The sequence below is a fragment of the Dufourea novaeangliae genome, unplaced genomic scaffold (genome assembly GCF_001272555.1).
Source record: "Dufourea novaeangliae isolate 0120121106 unplaced genomic scaffold, ASM127255v1 scaffold170, whole genome shotgun sequence".
NCBI lineage: Eukaryota > Metazoa > Arthropoda > Insecta > Hymenoptera > Halictidae > Dufourea > Dufourea novaeangliae.
In genome coordinates this window covers 224,372-242,943 of record NW_015374081.1, presented here as the reverse complement: position 1 = coordinate 242,943, position 18,572 = coordinate 224,372, and the positions used below count along the sequence as shown (strand labels likewise).

The 18,572-nt window shown below is 32.8% G+C and overlaps 4 protein-coding genes across 4 annotated transcripts; 1 reads left to right on the top strand and 3 right to left on the bottom strand.

Moving 5' to 3' along the window:
- Positions 1-72: 72 nt before the first annotated feature.
- Positions 73-2,841, bottom strand: LOC107190628 (CWF19-like protein 2). The gene is made up of 10 exons (XM_015579463.1): positions 2,821-2,841; positions 2,339-2,746; positions 1,738-2,202; positions 1,536-1,656; positions 1,324-1,463; positions 1,188-1,253; positions 808-1,113; positions 592-747; positions 343-525; positions 73-267 (listed from the first exon to the last, which is right to left on the bottom strand). The coding sequence occupies exons 1-10, from the start codon at positions 2,839-2,841 to the stop codon at positions 124-126; spliced, it is 2,010 nt and encodes a 669-aa protein (XP_015434949.1). The 3' UTR covers positions 73-123.
- A 2,454-nt stretch (positions 2,842-5,295) lies between these two features.
- Positions 5,296-9,054, top strand: LOC107190627 (glutamic acid-rich protein-like). The gene is made up of 5 exons (XM_015579462.1): positions 5,296-5,437; positions 5,821-6,223; positions 6,310-7,168; positions 7,346-8,854; positions 8,945-9,054. Exons 2-5 carry the CDS (start codon positions 5,837-5,839, stop codon positions 9,052-9,054), a joined length of 2,865 nt encoding a protein of 954 aa, XP_015434948.1. The 5' UTR covers positions 5,296-5,437; positions 5,821-5,836.
- A 1,773-nt stretch (positions 9,055-10,827) lies between these two features.
- On the bottom strand, positions 10,828-13,794 carry LOC107190626 (testin-like). The gene is made up of 6 exons (XM_015579461.1): positions 13,715-13,794; positions 13,161-13,362; positions 12,788-13,077; positions 12,417-12,717; positions 11,266-12,335; positions 10,828-11,187 (listed from the first exon to the last, which is right to left on the bottom strand). The coding sequence occupies exons 1-6, from the start codon at positions 13,778-13,780 to the stop codon at positions 10,828-10,830; spliced, it is 2,289 nt and encodes a 762-aa protein (XP_015434947.1). The 5' UTR covers positions 13,781-13,794.
- A 1,093-nt stretch (positions 13,795-14,887) lies between these two features.
- LOC107190625 (probable ATP-dependent RNA helicase DDX55 homolog) lies at positions 14,888-17,107 on the bottom strand (the record flags this gene model as incomplete). Its single annotated transcript, XM_015579460.1, has 6 exons — positions 17,009-17,107; positions 16,751-16,858; positions 16,371-16,643; positions 15,929-16,287; positions 15,659-15,856; positions 14,888-15,572 (listed from the first exon to the last, which is right to left on the bottom strand). Coding segments are annotated over exons 1-6 (1,722 nt in total), but the record flags the coding sequence as incomplete, so codon positions are not given.
- Positions 17,108-18,572: the final 1,465 nt, after the last annotated feature.

Genomic DNA, 18,572 nt, shown 5'->3' with positions numbered 1-18,572 from the left:
GTAAATAAAAAATATAAATAATATGAACCAAGTAATTATTTTTGTTAATATTTCTATGGGAAAGTTAATGTATCGTTCAAAATTATACATCTATGTACAATTTTTTAAAATTAACTTTTTAAATTAAGTACAAATTGTAGTTGGAGAATCATATTTTTTCCATATGTCCAAGAATTTTAATACTTTTTCTCGTTGCTGGTCAAAATTTTCTCTCTTACGCTTACGCCATACATCATGATCTAGATCCAACATTCCACCAATAATTTCCTATAAAATGTTATTAAACGTGTTTCAATACATAACAGCTATATACCTTAAATACTTTATTTGAAGAAAAATTACCTCTGCAAAACTTTTTGGAAACATGTGTTCATCTTCTATAACATGCGCATATCCTTTATTCGTTTCAAATTCAACCACAAAATAAGATAAACCATTTGGAATGGCATGACGTATATCTTTATGTTCAAGATCGATAACCTTTTTATTCATAGACCATTCAGTTTCACACTCTAGTAATGCTTTCTGTACCGAAAATTATAAGATATAAATATTGATGCCATTCAATTTATCGTGGACATATAATTTTACCTTGAAGTACATCGGAACCAATTCACCGATTTCTTTTGGTAATGGAACACATTCTAATTGCATATGTAAAAACTTGTGACGACTTTTGTAACTTTCATAAAACACTGGATACTTATTTTGATCCACAAACATTTTATGTAAAGTTTGTTTAAATGCCTGAAAGTAAAATTCTTGTATGATTTTATGTTTATAAAAGATATTGAGAGTTTATCATACCTTCAGCTTTTCCCAAATATCTTCATCTAATTGTAATTGACAAGTAACATGTTGTACAGGTGTTATTATACAATGTCCATCAGTTAAAGAAGTACAAGCCGGAAGACTCAAACAGATATCAGAATCCATTGCAACAATCATATGTTTCAACATGTATTTCGACTCAATACACCAGTGACAACTACCCAAACTTTTTGATAATTGTTTATGCTCCTTGATAGCGCGTGAGCGATCTTTCTCATCTTGTTTGGCATCTGACTGAACACGTATAATCTGTTCTTCAAATATTTCGTCCATGTTCATATTCTGTAAATTTATACAATTATTAGTTTTATCGGCATATGATAACGTTAAGATAAACGTTTTATTTATTTACATACCCTAGAAGCAACTTTAACAAATTGAGCGTCATCTTCATTTGTGGGTCTTCCCTTTTCACGTTGAAACTGAGACAATTTGTTATTTTAAACGAATATAATATTAAATGCCACAACTTTACTTCAACTAAATACTTACTAATTGCTGTAACGAATATTTATCGTCATCAAAATAATGCAGCACTCTTTTACCCGCAACGTGCGTTGTTGCATTTTTCTGTTTTGAATTTCCTGCCCATTCTATAGATTGACCTCTAGATTCTAATGGTCTTGTAATACCTGTTATGCATAACAACTCATGATAAATCTTTGTCCTTAAGTCATATAAAACTTATTGCATTTAATACGTACCTTTGTTATCAGTTCTTGCAAGGATTACATTATGGAGTTCATCAGATTCATTTGACTGCATGGTGTTTGCTACAAGTTCTCTAGCTTTCTTTAACTGAATTTTTAATTCAGCAGCAAGTTCCTGTGAAAATAATGTCTAGATTCCTATGCTTTACTGATGCATTCCATGTGTATAAAGATAAAAGCAAAATATAAAACTTACAGTATTACCCATTATTTCAGCTTTAACAATTTTTGCCCCTAACTTATTTAGTTCTTCTTCTGTGAAAGTTTTCATTTCTTTGTTAACTATTTTATCTGCACTGCTGCTGCACGGAACACCGATAGTCTTTAAATCAGAAGCGTTTAATCGATTTTCTTCAGTTTTATCCGATATTTTCCCCTTCTGCCATCTTTTTGTAGTTGAATGATGTATTTTATAAGAAGTGCTAACAGAGCAATTGTCATCCATCGGTTTTTTATATGCCTGCTTAAATTGTTTTTCATAGTGCATATCATCCCACATTACATGCTGTTCCCTTCTGTCACAACTTCTGGATCTAGATCTGTGATAATTTCTCTTTGGCTTCATAGCATAACCCGAACATTGTTTTGCATTTTCTTCTAATCTCTTTTTCATTGATACTTTTTCTGCTTTGAATATCATTGATTGAATAACTTCTAAAGACTACAAAAAGGTAACACCGGTATTAGCATTACGTTCGTATCCCAGAATTGGCTGAACTTTACTTCGTCGGACCAAAAATTATTGTTTTTTTTTATATCTTCTAGTAGATTCGAATCAAATAATAATTTATACTTACACCCCATCTTTCAGCTGCAATTTCTTCTAAACTTCTTCCTTCATTTTCCGCTTGTTCTTGTGCTCGCTTGAGACTTTTTTTAAGCCAATTTACATCCATTGTTCGATTCCTATCTGTTCTTGTTCTGTCCATACTAGGTAAACCATTACCTCCATTCTTCCAATATAGATTTAATTCTTTGTCGCTTTGACCTAATTTATCTAAATTGGACTTATCAGTATGTTTATCCAAGTCAACAGATGATTTTTTATCATTAAATACGCAAGGAAATATATTTTTCACATTCATCCAATCTTCTCTTTTACAAAATTCTGCTTTTTCTGTTGATACAGTAGGTATACTTTGATTCGTAAACGCAGACCGAGGTATTGACTTTTCCACCCATTCTTGCTCACTTTCACTGCCAGTCTAAAATTACATTACTTTTGTAATTAACACTAAAATATGTGCAAGAGATACGATACAAAGAAACAATTCGATACCAGTGTACACAATAATGTCATATACTCACGTTACTCGAACTCGATGTATCATGCTTCTTTTGGTTTTTATGGTTTTTCTTATCTTTTTTCCGTGATTTTGTTTTTTCACCTTTAGATTTATATTTTTCTTTCTTATGCTTCATTTTTACTAGTTTGTAAAAGTCCTACTATACAAATGTTGCGTATCCTAGGTACATACAAACTATGTAAGCTAATATTACTTATCTATGATCATAGACATAGATAATATTATGAATATAAAAATAGAAATTTCTATTTATGTCTCTATGTATGATACTCACCAATCACACGTACTGACACGTACTACATATACATCACGTAGCACGTAGCAGTGCTACGGTAGCACAGTTCACTCGATTTTCGTTTACTGTGTACCCTGTGAGTCACACACTCACAGCTGTGACACCACGGTCGTATACGCTATCATACACTCCATACACTAGTGAATCACCGTATCAATTGGTATCGATGGCTGCGTTTAGCAGACTCAATTGTTGAGTGATTTCACTAGATTTTACGCTGAACGGTACTGCTCATTTGCTGTTTCTCAACATGTTTAGTGAACGGTCACCATATTTTGTAGCAGAAATAAACTATAAATGAATACGCTACTTTTGTTCAACCTGTTGTTGTGATTCAATATGGCGGAACCCACTGAACCGACAATGTAAACAATGTAACGCACATACGAGGCACAATGCAGCCACAACGGCATTTTACATACAAAACAATATAATATTAATTTTCATTTTTTAATCTAATTCTGCGCTTTGTTGTTGTTAAATTATTTTACGTTGCCCTAAATCGTCCATTAATATTTCAATTATATCTGCATCCAACCCATTGTCCAGAACAATTACCAAAGCTGTGCATTAATTTTTTTTATATTAATTAATAGTGCAACGAACAAACACAATTTGCAAAAGGTTGATCTTGGGTGCAAAATGAACAGATTTTGTTTTTTAACGAATACTCTGGCACTATCTTATGCCCTATGAACATTACGTTTTTTATTTTACGAACTCTATCCTTACCAATCCTTACTGGGGATGATCAATTTATACATTACATAGTATGCATTAGTATACTTAGGTAAGTCACCGTACATTATATGAATCGAGTGCATGTTATATACTTTACCGATTGAAACGTTCTATATATATATGTATGTAGATAAGTTGCTCAGAGAATAATATAGTAAGTTTTGATAATATATATATTCCAAAAAAACAAAAATGAATACGAACTAAGGAATTTATTTGATTTGCAATTCCTGTTAAGGGGGGAGACTCCGTGGCTCGTGTGCTGTGTCCATGCACTCACACAATCAACGGAAACCGTGTATGTATACGCGATGCACGAGAGAGACATATATTAGATTTTTCGCGAATACTCCGTATTCTAGATTCTAGAATATTCACGACGTAGCTGGCGTAATTAACAAAAAACAATCAAGAATGAATGTGTGTGTGCGTGCGTGAATTGCGAGAAATATCTGGGCAACGATCGCAACTGATCTGAACGATATCACGAGTACGCGCGGCTGGATTTCTCCTTCCGATGATCGTGAGCAAACAGTTGCCCAATCACCGATATAAATGTACGAGTATTATTATAAGATCTAATTTTTATTTTACCGTTTCAGATAAAGAAGTTACGGGGGGCAGCCGCCCCATATATGTTAACAATTACTTTCAGTAAATAAAACATTTTGGATAATATGAAGATCGTACTCTTTTTCAAATCCTTCAAGTCCTTCCTTCCTTATCCCTGTGCACATATATACAAGAAAGTCGAAAAATCATTGTTAGTTCAAAATCTATTTCCGCTGATTAATTGTGTTCTTTTTGCATCTTTTTATGAAATATATGTTTAAGTATATAACATCTGCATTAATTAGGTCAATAAATGATAAATAACTATTGTTTCTCGGGAATGCCATTTCAAGTATTTCGTATGTAATACAAAAAATTAGCATCATTGCAAGTACGAATAGAAAAGGTTTATCGTTGCACACATTAGTACGTAAGTATTGCTTCATTCTCGAATCTCTTTCAGTCGCACCATTCTTTTCTTACGTTCGGCGAGAATTGAAATCTCGCCACGAGCCGTAGGTATTCCATCGTTCTCCTGATGGGCAGAATTGTCAAAAATCGATACTGTCAGGCAACACTGTCTTCGCGTAGCAAATACACAAACCCAACTTGATGGTAACGGGGAACAAAATTTATTTGTGGGTATTGCCGTTAGATATCGTATTATTAAGCTGTTCCAATTATCGATTATGTGTTTTCGTTAGTGTCCGATTGATTACATCAGCGCTTCGATCGATTCGGAGTTGGCCCCAAAGGAGTGTCCCCCCTTAAGCTTACACTGTAGATGGATTAGACAGCCAATCGCGACTACGCAAGTTACCGCGTCGTAGATTTTGCCGCGCAAACGTTGCGACCATCGCTTGTGAAAGTGTTGATCGAATGTCACCGCGTAGAATTTTCGTTTTGTGAATTAATTATTATGTTTCATTGTTTCAGTGATTATTTTCATTGAAGTTGCTGCAGATTAAATCACAAAATATCTTATGTTTAACAGATCTACGGTAAATATTTAGTACAACTATAATGTGGTAATAACATACTACTATATATATAATTAATTTCTGACGAACTTTTAAAACGCGACATTATTTATAATAAGAGTGATCGATGATCTTTATGATAATTCAGAAAATTATAGTTAATGTCAGTTAATTTTTAAGATCATTCTATATAAATAGTGAATATGGGATCAAAAAAATGTTTGATTTGAGGCTACAGACATCGAATAATTTTAATTGCTTTTTACTGTCATTATTATAAAATAAGTTATCTAACCAGACATGTTTTTTGTAACGGAATATTACTTTTCTGGAATTGTTTATTAATCCAATGTTTTAAGTTTGTTGTATCAAAATAATACATCTAGAACTTGTTCCTGTTTTAGGAGTTTCTAAAAAAAAATGATTGAATCCGATCAAAGCGACAAAGAAACGTTTGATGATTCCTTAAGTATCAATGAACATCCACAAAAGAGACCACGGGATGAAAGTTCAGAGGATGAAAAGCTATCTTCTAAAAAGTTAATGAAATTTGATGAAATTCAATCTGAAGAAGAGAAATCTGAATGTAATTCAGGAGTAAATGGTAGTAGCATTGAGAATGTAAAAGAAGATATAAAAAATATAAATACTTCCAACAACACGGATGGTGCAGAATGTGTATCTATGTCAGAAGAAAATACAAACAATGATCCAACAACAATTGGTGATATAGAGTTTAAGATTAAAAGTGAAGAAATTGATACAATAAAAACTCAGGCTGATGATTCAATAGACATTGAGCAGAAGGTAACAAGCTATACATTTAACATGAATTTTATTTTAAATCATAGTATGTCATAATATTTTTCTTTCTTTTTTTCTTTGATACAAAGGAGGGAAAATTAAAGAGGCAGGAACCACAGGGGGAGGAGGAAGAAAATAATATTCAACAGAAAAAAAGACTGAGTAAATCCCAAACAGATGATGCAGAAGTAGTGGAGGGTTTAGAACTTTCAGTAGAATGTGCTAGTGACAAGGAGTCTTCGAGTTCTTCAGAATCTGAAAATGAAAACGAAAGAAAACCTAAACGGAAGACAATAATTGTTAAAGCTGAACCTAATGATTCAGAACTAGATGTTAGTTCTTCTGAAACAGAGAAGTCAGATTCGCAAAATGTATCTGAAATCAAATTGAAGGAAATTGTAAAGAAAGGAAAGAAGAAGGCTCGAACTTCTTTTAGCAAACCACAAGACAGCGATTCTGAAGAAAATGAAAATGTTTCCGACGAAGATTATAGTCCTCGAACGAAAAGAAAACTTAAGAAAAAAGTGGTAAAGAAAAGAATTTCGAAATCATCCTCCGAATTAAAAAGAAATCATGCTAAACCAAAAAAAGTACCCAAGAAATTAAACAAAGAAGAGATGGATGACAAAATTTCTGATAAAACAGATGATAAAAAGTCGGACGAAATTTCAAGCAGTAAATCCCAGGACAGTGATTCAGAAGAAAATGGTAATGTCTCCGACAAAGATTCTAGTCCTCGAACTAAAAGAAAACTTAAGAAAAGAGTGGCAACAAAAAGAGTTTCACAATCACCCTCAGAATTGAAAGGAAATCATGGTAAAGCAAACAAAATGCCACAAAAATCAGACGTAGAGGAGGAGGATGATGAAAATTCTGATAAAGTGGATGATAAAAAATCAGACGAAGTTTCAAGCAGTAAATCAGAAGGCAGTGATTCCGAAGAAAATGGTAATGTCTCTGATAAAGATTCTAGTCCTCGAACGAAAAGAAAACTTAAGAAAAAAGTGGTAAAGAAAAGAATTTCGAAATCATCCTCCGAATTAAAAAGAAATCATGCTAAACCAAAAAAAGTACCCAAGAAATTAAACAAAGAAGAGATGGATGACAAAATTTCTGATAAAACAGATGATAAAAAGTCGGACGAAATTTCAAGCAGTAAATCCCAGGACAGTGATTCAGAAGAAAATGGTAATGTCTCCGACAAAGATTCTAGTCCTCGAACTAAAAGAAAACTTAAGAAAAGAGTGGCAACAAAAAGAGTTTCACAATCACCCTCAGAATTGAAAGGAAATCATGGTAAAGCAAACAAAATGCCACAAAAATCAGACGTAGAGGAGGAGGATGATGAAAATTCTGATAAAGTGGATGATAAAAAATCAGACGAAGTTTCAAGCAGTAAATCAGAAGGCAGTGATTCCGAAGAAAATGGTAATGTCTCTGATAAAGATTCTAGTCCTCGAACGAAAAGAAAACTTAAGAAAACAGTGGTAAAGAAAAGAATTTCGAAATCATCCTCCGAATTAAAAAGAAATCATGCTAAACCAAAAAAAGTACCCAAGAAATTAAACAAAGAAGAGATGGATGACAAAATTTCTGATAAAACAGATGATAAAAAGTCGGACGAAATTTCAAGCAGTAAATCCCAGGACAGTGATTCAGAAGAAAATGGTAATGTCTCCGACAAAGATTCTAGTCCTCGAACTAAAAGAAAACTTAAGAAAAGAGTGGCAAGAAAAAGAGTTTCAAAATCACCCTCAGAATTGAAAGGAAATCATGGCAAAGCAAACAAAATGTCACAAAAATCAGACGTAGAGGAGGAGGATGATGAAAATTCTGATAAAGTGGATGATAAAAAATCAGACGAAGTTTCAAGCAGTAAATCAGAAGGCAGTGATTCCGAAGAAAATGGTAATGTCTCTGATAAAGATTCTAGTCCGCGAACTAAAAGAAAACTTAAGAAAACAGTGGCAAAAAGAAGAATTTCAAAATCACCCTCAGAATTGAAAGGAAATCATGGCAAAGCAAACAAAATGCCACAAAAATCAGACGTAGAGGAGGAGGATGACAACAATGACAAAAGTTCTAATAAAGCAGATGATAGAAGATCTGAGGACGTTTCAAGTAGTAAACCACACGATAGTGATTCCGAAGAAAATGAGAAGGTTTCAAACGAAAATCGTAGTCCTCGAACTGAAAGAGAACTTAAAAAAACAGTAACCAACAGAAAAGTTTCAAAATCATCCTCCGAATTGAAAGGAAATCGCGATAAACCAAAAAAAGAGACTCAGAAATCAGACGAAGAAGAGGAGGATGACGACGACGTTGAAAGTTCTGATGAAGAAAGTGACAAAAAATCTGATAATGTTTTAAGTGCTAAGAAAATTAGCTCAAGCGAGAAAAGAATAGAAATATTAAAAAAGTACATTAGAACGGCTGGAATACGCGTTAAATCTTATAGCACTATCTGGGTGGGATGCAAATCCAATACTGCAAAAATAAAGTGTCTCCAGAAATTGCTTGAAAATAATGGAATCACTGGGAAACCAACTTTAGAAAAGTGTAAAAAGGCTAAGGACAGAAACGAGAGACTCAAAGATATAGCTGAATTGAATACAAGCAATATTATATCAGAAGGTTTAGAATTTTTTGAAATTTTATTAATGGCTGTAGAAATATATTAATTATAATCAACATTTATATATTAAAATAATATGCTAATTTTAGGACGCGTCACTCGTGCTCAGAGAAAGAGAGAAGAGATTCCTTCAGAACATCGTGAAGCACGCAGCAGCTTTAAGAGAATTTTAAGTGTTGTCGATAGTGATTCAGAGTGAAATATGATAAAACTTTTAAATAAATACTCAAAAATTGTTTATAAGATGCATATGCGTTCATTGATCTGAATGCGGTAAGTTTCTTTTTTTAATGTTAAGAATCACATACTAGTTACGTTCGTTATTTTTATACATAAAAGACGCTGTTATTTGGTCGAAGTACGAATGGAAACAAAATATTACAGTATAAAAATTTTATGTAATTACGTTTTGAAATTCTTATACGTAAAAAATAAAAATTTACTAAAGCACACATATTATCATAAAAATCATTTCTTTTAACAGGAAATTCAAGTGGTTCATTAAAGAGTCACTATACGATAAAACTTTACGTTCGAGGAATTGTTTAAGTTTGAGGAATTTGATAACTGAATAGGTATGGATTATGCTGTAACATAGAACATTTATTTTATTTTTCATTTAAATATCAGTTGTAACAGACGATTATACATAAATATTGGAAGATGAATATAACAGAATTCAACCCTCTGTTGCATTGAATCTTGTAGAGGTTTTTGTGGCGTAATGTTACCCGTAAGTTGTTCACTACAGATGGTATAATACTTCCATTGTCACTCATAGACAAGATTCAATGTTTTAGAAGTCCTCTATGAAATTCAGGTAATATTCATTGAAACAATCAAGAGTAATCCAATTAAGTTCAAAATTAAATTATCATTTTTAAAAATGTCATTATAAGTTAGCTTTCTTAATTACTAAAATATATTCTATTAAACGATACAGATTCGATACGGAAACAATTTGCTTTGTATGTAATGTATGTATACATATATATAGATTATATTTCACGAAAAGCAATTTTTTTACTACTTATTTTTTCCATGTTTATAATAAATCGCCAGTGTTCTCAATGTGAGGATAGAGTCTTTAATAGACAATAATTATATGTTGCTTGAAAAATATATTATTCTTATAAAAAATTGTGTAGAGCTCTTTACTTTCAACAGGTGTACGTTTGATGTTGTCAACATATGTTTGATCAAAAAGTTTGTGAACTTCATATTTAAATCATTTATTATTACTCTTAACGATAATTATATGGGATCACTTTCAAAGTAAATCTCTGTCTGCCTTTATATACCTTTGAGATATTTTCTTCCTGTTTTCGAAATCAGAGTGATAAGCGGACGCTGAAATTAAATCTACCTCCTTCTGCAATTTCGTAATTATTGTGTTCCGCGTGGTGAAACGGTCGTATTTTTAGTACCCGTTTAAGATGAGATGAAAACATGAAAGTTTCTTAAAATTAATCATAACTGGGCATAAAATATTTGTCTATTGGTTACGATGTGAACGAGGTGAAGCAATCATTGAGCCAGTGATTTTTAACCTTCGCCACGTGAGAGACAATAATTAACACTGCGACGGCTGCTATCATGTATGTGTGATTTCGCCAGCCATCGGTTATCGGCCGGTTTACCAAGTGTACCGTTCTATAGGTACCAGTAGTAATGCCGGCGATTGATTTGAATGTTCGAGTAAAATGTGCGTCCGTCAAAATGTTAAGAAATTGCAGGAGGAGGTAGACTCTATTCTTTCGTCTGCTTATCATGTCACTTTCGAAAACTGGAAATAAAGATCCCAAAGGTATATAAGAACGGAAGGAGATTGCTTTGAAGGCAATCTTATGTAATTATCGTTAAGATTAATAATAAATGATTTATACATAAAGACCACGAACTTTTTGATAAGACTTTGTATAGACAAATTGAAGGTATATTTCATAACTTTTCTTGACAGCAGAATACAGTGTTATTTTTGCGGTTGCAAAAACTTTGCAATGCATTCCTTGCTGCAAAATAATTTTGTTTCTTTAATTGCCGTTCGAGATTTTAATAAATCCTTCTTACAAATATAACAGCAAAAGCAAGTCCCTGTCGCGTGAAAATTCAAATCCTTTACAGTAACACCCTGCTGATCAGCAGCAATTACCTTCTCACACGTGTGACACGTTTTCGCGTATGTGTTCTGATAACATGGAAGGCACAACGGACGGTCATTCTCTGTAATATATTGCTTCCCAGCTAAGGGAACGTCACAATCCCAACAGCAAAAATGTTTTACGTGGTAATTATGCCCTTCTGCGACAGTATACTCTCGTACAAAAATAAGCTGTAAAAAGTAAACGAAAATTGTACCGAAGACCACAAAACATTAGAAAGTATTACTATGTATGACTTATATAATTACTTCATCACAGGCAAAACATCTAGGAATTCCCAGAAGCGTCGATAAATCTCTTCCGCAGTATAGTTTGTTCTTGTAATAAAAATGTAGTAAATCCACTAGTAGTTCGTTACAGATATTACAAACAAAGCATCCTGGATGCCACATGACGTTTTTAGCTTTTACCGTAATTACAGCAACGTCGCCAACGCGTATCGTTTCTTCGCATTTATAGCATTTTTGCAGATTAATAGGATCCATAGTCAGTTCTTCTACTACACCTTTCAGATGTCGTAAGTTCAGTAGTGGACTTTCTACTGGTTGGTTTCGACCACCAATACTTTCAGAAGGGAACGTTTTGTGTTGTAATTTTTCGGAATAAATAACAGTACAAGGTATCGTAAGGCCCAATTCTGTTCGATGATTATCACTGTTAGCAAATTGCACGCATGTTTGTGGTAACGAGACTGATGAAAGTGGATTTTCTCTTGTTGATTTCGAATGCGACATCGTAACATCAAGAGGAATCGATTGAAATGTTTGTGAATTAGGGTTGGTTAGATATTTTTCTGCGTCTATTCGCGTAGGTTCATTAACGTTTCTTTCTAGCGTTTGAATTCGACCCTTCGATAGTGTTGGTACACACGATGTATTTTTCGTGGCAGCTATAACAGCTGTTCTGTTACTTTCATTGTCGGTGTTTAAGTTCTGCGATTCAACGTTATTTTGTAACAATTCATTGGTATCGAAAACTTTTCTGAAACCGGTTGCATTATGTGGTATCTGTAGTTGAGTTCTTTGGTTGCTATATTTATTTGTAAGTTTTTCTCGTATGAACATCAAATCCTTTTCATCTAATGTACTACCAATTATATCATGAGCGTGTACCCTACTTGGAGGAAGCAATGCGTCTGCTAATATAGTTTCTGCAATACGGGCTTCATCATTAATCGATTCTGAATGCAAGAGAGAGATTGGTGGATTTTCTAACGTATCCTTATATACTTTTTCGCAATATTCTAATGAATTCTGAAACGGTATAACTGCAGAATTTGAATATTTTAAGTTATCATTCGTTGGAATTTCTTTATCTTCTTTATCTACAATCTGTTGATAATTATTGTTAACTCTTTGATTATTAATCGGAGAAATATTTTCATTATAATACAATCCACCTTTAATTGGTTCTGATTTTACTATTTTACAGTTACTACTAATTGTATTACATTTCTCAGAAATCGAGGCGGCACGAGAATTATTTAGTATTTCTGCAATAGGCAAAGTTGGCGGTTCATGGTCGTTCGATTTTGTATGTAAATCTTTTTTGTACGAATTATTGGACGTGAAACTGCTGGGTGTACGCAAGTGAATCATAGATGACTGTATGCAAGGTTTATTTCGGGGACTATAAGGTTGCATGTCGGTAGCATTAGCAGGAGTCATTAGCGACCGATCAAATGGACGAGCGCCTAGTATCTGTGAAGTAGAAAATACATTAGGAGAACTATATTCATGGTACAGCTCGCTTTCTTACCGATTAATTTACCTTTGTCACTGTTCCTTGCCCTACATACTTCTTTATGTTTTCTAAATACTTTTCAAACTGATTTTTTTCTTGTTCGCTCAATTCGTCGCAAAATTTAGAATCTATATCATGAAGAGGTAACTGTTTTTGCAATAACTGCCTTCTCAAAGCGGCACCAGCTGATCCTTTAATGGGCAATTTGTCTATAGGTAAGGCTTTCATGTACTCTGTAGCAAGTTCTTTCGTTGTATCTGGTGGAATCCATTCGAATGCTTCTTCTGCATGTTCTTTTTCACTATGCACATGTAATACTAAAACAGAGAATACCAAAGTATTATTATCACAGTATAATGTTATGTACACTACACTGTGTAACTTTAACAAAAATATTTACACATGGGTTTCTTCTTATACTTTTTGGAGGATCCAAATAGTAGATCAAATTGTGGGAAGTCTTCATCATCTACATCATGGTCATCTTTGCTGCACTTACAATTCTTACAAGTTTTTCTCCAAAAATGAAGGTCCAAACCAGGGCATGTTGCATTGCAAATTGCACAAGGGGCTCCTGCTCCAGCTTCGTGCGCTAATCTAGGCTAAAGAAATAATCAGAATAATTCCAAAACTATTCAAGACAATCTTATTTGTATCTCATAAGTTCTAATAAATGCTTGCTGTTAATATAAGTCTTTTTATACTTTTTTAGCGTTTGTATATTATTTATTTGTTTCTTACAATGTTTATTATTTGAAAAACCGCTTCTTATCTTAGATAAGTTAAATGTTAAATAAATCCAATTTTTATTAAAGGGTGAAATTTTATTAAAAACGATCCGTTTCCTCCTAAATACCTATGTAGTTGTATAAATTATGTAAATAATAATAAATTACGTCATAAATATAGGGATGCATGTCCTTAATAAAATTTTTAAAGATGATAAACGCTCACCTTCCTTTTACGATTTTCTATTTCTAACAACCATTTCGGATGATATTTTGATTCTCCATCATCCATTTTTAAACAATATTATTTTGTTTCAATACTGCGCGAATGAATGTGATTAAAAAAATTTAACGAAACACACGCTTATCCAGTTCCTTGACACTTCACAAACGCATGACTCACCACTGTAGCTTATACACGACCAGCAGTCACTATCGTATTTCCCCCTTCCACCGAGCTTAAAACCTATTTACGTTTTTTGTAAAGTATTTCGCAAATATATGTACATTTTACATAATATTTCGGCTAGTCGAGTAAAATAATGTTTGAATTAATAGTTTGCGTTTCCCAGGTTAAAATCCGAAATTTATCGGACTACAAGGCCACGTGTTCCCCTAAGCTAGTCATACCGGTCACACCTCATCTGTGTTCACTACCACTACCACTAAGAATTTCTTAGTAAGCCTTACAGTGCAGTGAAACCAGATGGGGGGTATTAGCTGTTCAGGGGAACTGGTGTATCGTTGAAAAAACGGTGATCTCCAGACTTTTGCTCATTTTGTCCTCAGTGATACTCAGCTTCTTTTTCTACGAAGAAGCAATTGTAACAATAATTTTATGTTTAGGTCCAAAAATTCTTCCATTTGATATCAAGTAGCTTCGAGTTAAATTTTAAATTAGAATTACAAATACTCTTAAGATTCCTCCAAGAAAACGCCAATGTAACATTGAATAGTCATAACGATTCATTCTTTGTCTGACTACTACTGCTACGTTGTACACTGAATAAATACAACTTGACAAAAACACGAAAAATATATGCATCTTATCTAATATCTATGTATCTTCATACAACACAATGAATCATACAGGACAAATAGAGAGTGTATTTTAAAGGTAACCAGTTAAGGATTGCTGGAGTTCATACTGTATATCTTTGTGTATTCATTACCTTATTATCTCTTTACTGGATGATAGTGTTTTGTATACATAAATGTACAAACAGATATCAAGTAGGAGTTTTTTATACACCTTATTTTAACTAAATTGTTTTATCAATTCCAAAGGCTGTGTTAAATTCTTCTTGAGAAATCTAAAATAGTCATCACATTGAAAATATATCCAAACATTTGTTATAAGTAATACTCGAAAAATTCTATAAATTATATGTACCTTCTTTTTCTTCAATTTTTTTATTAATGCTATGTCTTTTGCGAGTTCTTCAATATCTTGTTGAGTTACCTTTCTTTTCTGTTTTTTCGTTGATTTCGTCGATGATTCCTGTTTAATTTTTTTTTCTTTTCGTTTCTTACGATTTTCTTGTTTTTCCAATTTTCTTTTTTTAGTTTCAGACCAAGATTCAGTTTGTTTGCGTTTACGTTTGTGTATTGTAGGCCATATCCCACTGTCTTGATAGACCTTAAGTTTTTCTAGGCGATTTTGTTCTTTTCGTTCATTCAAGTAGGCAACTGAATTGATATTGATATCTTCTTCTTTAAAACATGAGACATCTCTTCCTTTAAGTTCAGGCATTCGAGGCATACGTAACAATCCAAAACCCATTGCAAGTTTTCCCAAATCAATATCTTTCAATCTTAGTATTAAATTACATTCGTGTTTACTATATGCTTGTACATATGATACAAATGCTCTGTTAGCTTTATCAAATAATATTCGATCTTTTTTTTGTAAGTCTCTCATACATTTTAAACACTTTTCATATAAAGTCACAGACCGTTCAATGTTTAGTCTCTGTAAATCCACTTTTTGATTCCGTTTAATAAAATCTACATATGTATCTTCTGTCTCTAGAAGGAATAAGAGGGCATTTCCTTCGTTGCCAATTCTAGCAGTTCTGCCACACCTAGAGGGAAAAATAAGTTCTTTGTTCCAAAGAATTCAAGTAAACGATTTGTACCATGATGCATATTATGTCTTGATTACTCTTACCTGTGCACAAAACTACTAGCTGAACAAGGGGGATCATACTGCAACACCCAATTGACTTCTGAAATATCTACACCACGAGCCATAACATCTGTGCATATTAGAATACCACTTTCGATACGTCGAAATTCATTAAAGACTTTATACCTCTTGCTCTTCATTTTACCATGAATCGCGAGTATTTGAACCGAGGGTAACATTCTAAAAATTAAGTATGCTGTACGTTTATAGTATAACGTTTATAGTAAACAGTATGTTTGTAGTATAACTTACGCTTGTACAACATGACTGATGTAGTCTACACATGCACATGTAGATAAGAAAACCATATACTTTAAACTAGTTCCTTTTTGTTGAATAAAGTCTATCATTGCGGATAATTTGTATTCAACATTTACAATAGTGTAATTGTTTTTTAAATTTGACGGTGTAGAAATATTTGCTTTTTCTTTAACAGATATCAGAGCTGGATTTCTCAATCCTGCTCTGATTAGCTGTTGTAATTCTTTTGTTTGTGTTGCAGAAAATAAACCTGTTCTTCTGAGTCGAGGTAAATAACTCAATATTGTGTCCACTGATATAGAGAAACCCAGATCCAATAACCTATCTGCTTCATCTAAGATTAATATTTCCTATAAATCACATAATTAGGATTTCATTTAATGAAAATTTCATTTATTCATAAACTATACTGTTGGATTTTAGAATTACTTACTAATGATTTTACATGTGCTGCCAAATTTATACTTTTACAATTTGATAGTATATCTTCTAATCGACCAGGTGTTGCTACAATAATATTTGCACCAGTTTTAAGTCTCTCTGCGTCTTCTGCAACTGTTGTACCACCAACAAGCAATATTTGTTTTAAATGTGGTAAATTATTTAAAAATTTTTGTAAAACTTCATATATTTGTACTGCCAGTTCTCTTGTAGGGCTGATTATTATCGCTCCAATTTCTAAAGATCTCCATTTCTCTTTCCTTTTCTGGTTTTGATAAAAGAATAAACATCATTGAATAGGTATTCTGTTTTCATATCGAATACACATTGTTCAAAAAACATTAACTATATATAAAACATTTTTATAGGTACCTGTAAAATTTCTAATACAGGAATTATGAAAGCAATTGTCTTTCCACTACCGGTTACAGCTTCTGCCGCAACATCCTTTCCCTTTAGTAATAGTGGTATAGAAGCTGCCTATTTATAATTTCATAAAGAATAAAAATATTTGATTTTTTAATTATTATTTATAATTACTTAAGTGTTACCGTCATATAAACACTAGTGTTATAAACATGCAGCATTACTTGACATATAAACTTATAATTTCTGTTGTACAATTTTTACCTGCACTGGTGTCATGCAAGAAAATTTTAATTCTTCAATAGTTTTCAACACAGGAGTGCTTAAATCTACTTCCAATTCTTTCCAGTTTTGTGTTTTCATTATGATTTTTATTTTAGACGTTCTTCCAACGGGCCAATAGATTCTATCATTCTAATGGGGTTTTGACGGTAACAAACGGTAACTTTCAGCAATAGGTTACGTCAGGTTACGTTCAGTTACGTTCGACCACGCGTTCGACAACGTATCATTGGCTTATGCTTATTTACTTACATAGGTACATAAATAAATTTAAAACTTTCACTCTTTATTCTTCCCAAGTACTTATCAGTACTTATTTCATGTTCAACAAACGAATATTTGTTTAAGTTAATGTAAATTAGATGGGAAGGAAAGATAATTGTAATGAAATACAAATTAGCAAGACGGTTTGAAACAATTGGAGGGTAGCGTGTGAAATGAACATATACTCTTATACAAGTTGGTTTTTAACGCATTGACTTTATTTTGATGTTTTTTTTTTAAATCTCTTCGATATAAAATTTGTGTCTAACGATGCCACGCACTCAACTATCTCACAGTTAAGGATCGTCCTGTCCTTCGTTTCTCTTATATACACGACTAGGTCTAAGGCCGTTATTCAATCTGTCTTTCTCAATACCATAGCATCTGAAAGTATTCGTTTACATGTCGGAGGTACACAATTAATTTTAACGTTTCAATAATTTCGAGTATACGACACAACGCATCTTTCAAAGTTTGCGTAATAACAAACTATCTTCTGTATGTTACATTTGTTGTACTATTTAGAAGAAAGGGAAATTAATTTATAAAAACATTTACAAGGATCTCACACTGTAGTTATGTAAATTGTAGCACAACTCGAGCTTTCTAATATCGGTGTAGTATTCTGATTCTCGAAGAAAATATTTCATCTATTCGAATAAAGACTTGTACAAGTATTATTGCATATAACATTGGAATTTTATGCTTCAAATCGCCGAACTAATAACAAGAACATTATGAGTACGTGAAGCTTGTACCTCTTTACACATAGACCGATGCTTTCCTGTCACGACAATCATTTGGCCGTTTTAAACGACATTGCTTGCCGAACCGCTTTTTTTCTACGATATTTCCCTAGTTCGACTTAGTCTCTGCTTCGAGGATTTCGTGCATTAATATCTCTCAACAAAACCCATTATCAACAAACTGAGAAATTTGGAACTGTGTGTCAATTCTTTCGTCATTGGTTTTCAACATCGCATAATCGAATGCAATTTGATTAAATTTAGAAGAATTATATGAATTTATTTCCATGCTTTCTGTTCACTCCAGTGAAATATCACTTGTGAAAGCACGAGCAGAAAATATGCCACCATGTACGTTACATCTTTTATACCGTTCCGATAATTGCTCCATGTAAAAAAAGAACCTTTCATTCGTGTTATATGTTCATGATTTTTTCATCTTCCGAGTACTGAGATCTTCGAACGTACATGCAACACCATCCTATGTAGTAAATAGCACTCCGCACCAACCTTACAGATTGGATTTTGGCTTAATA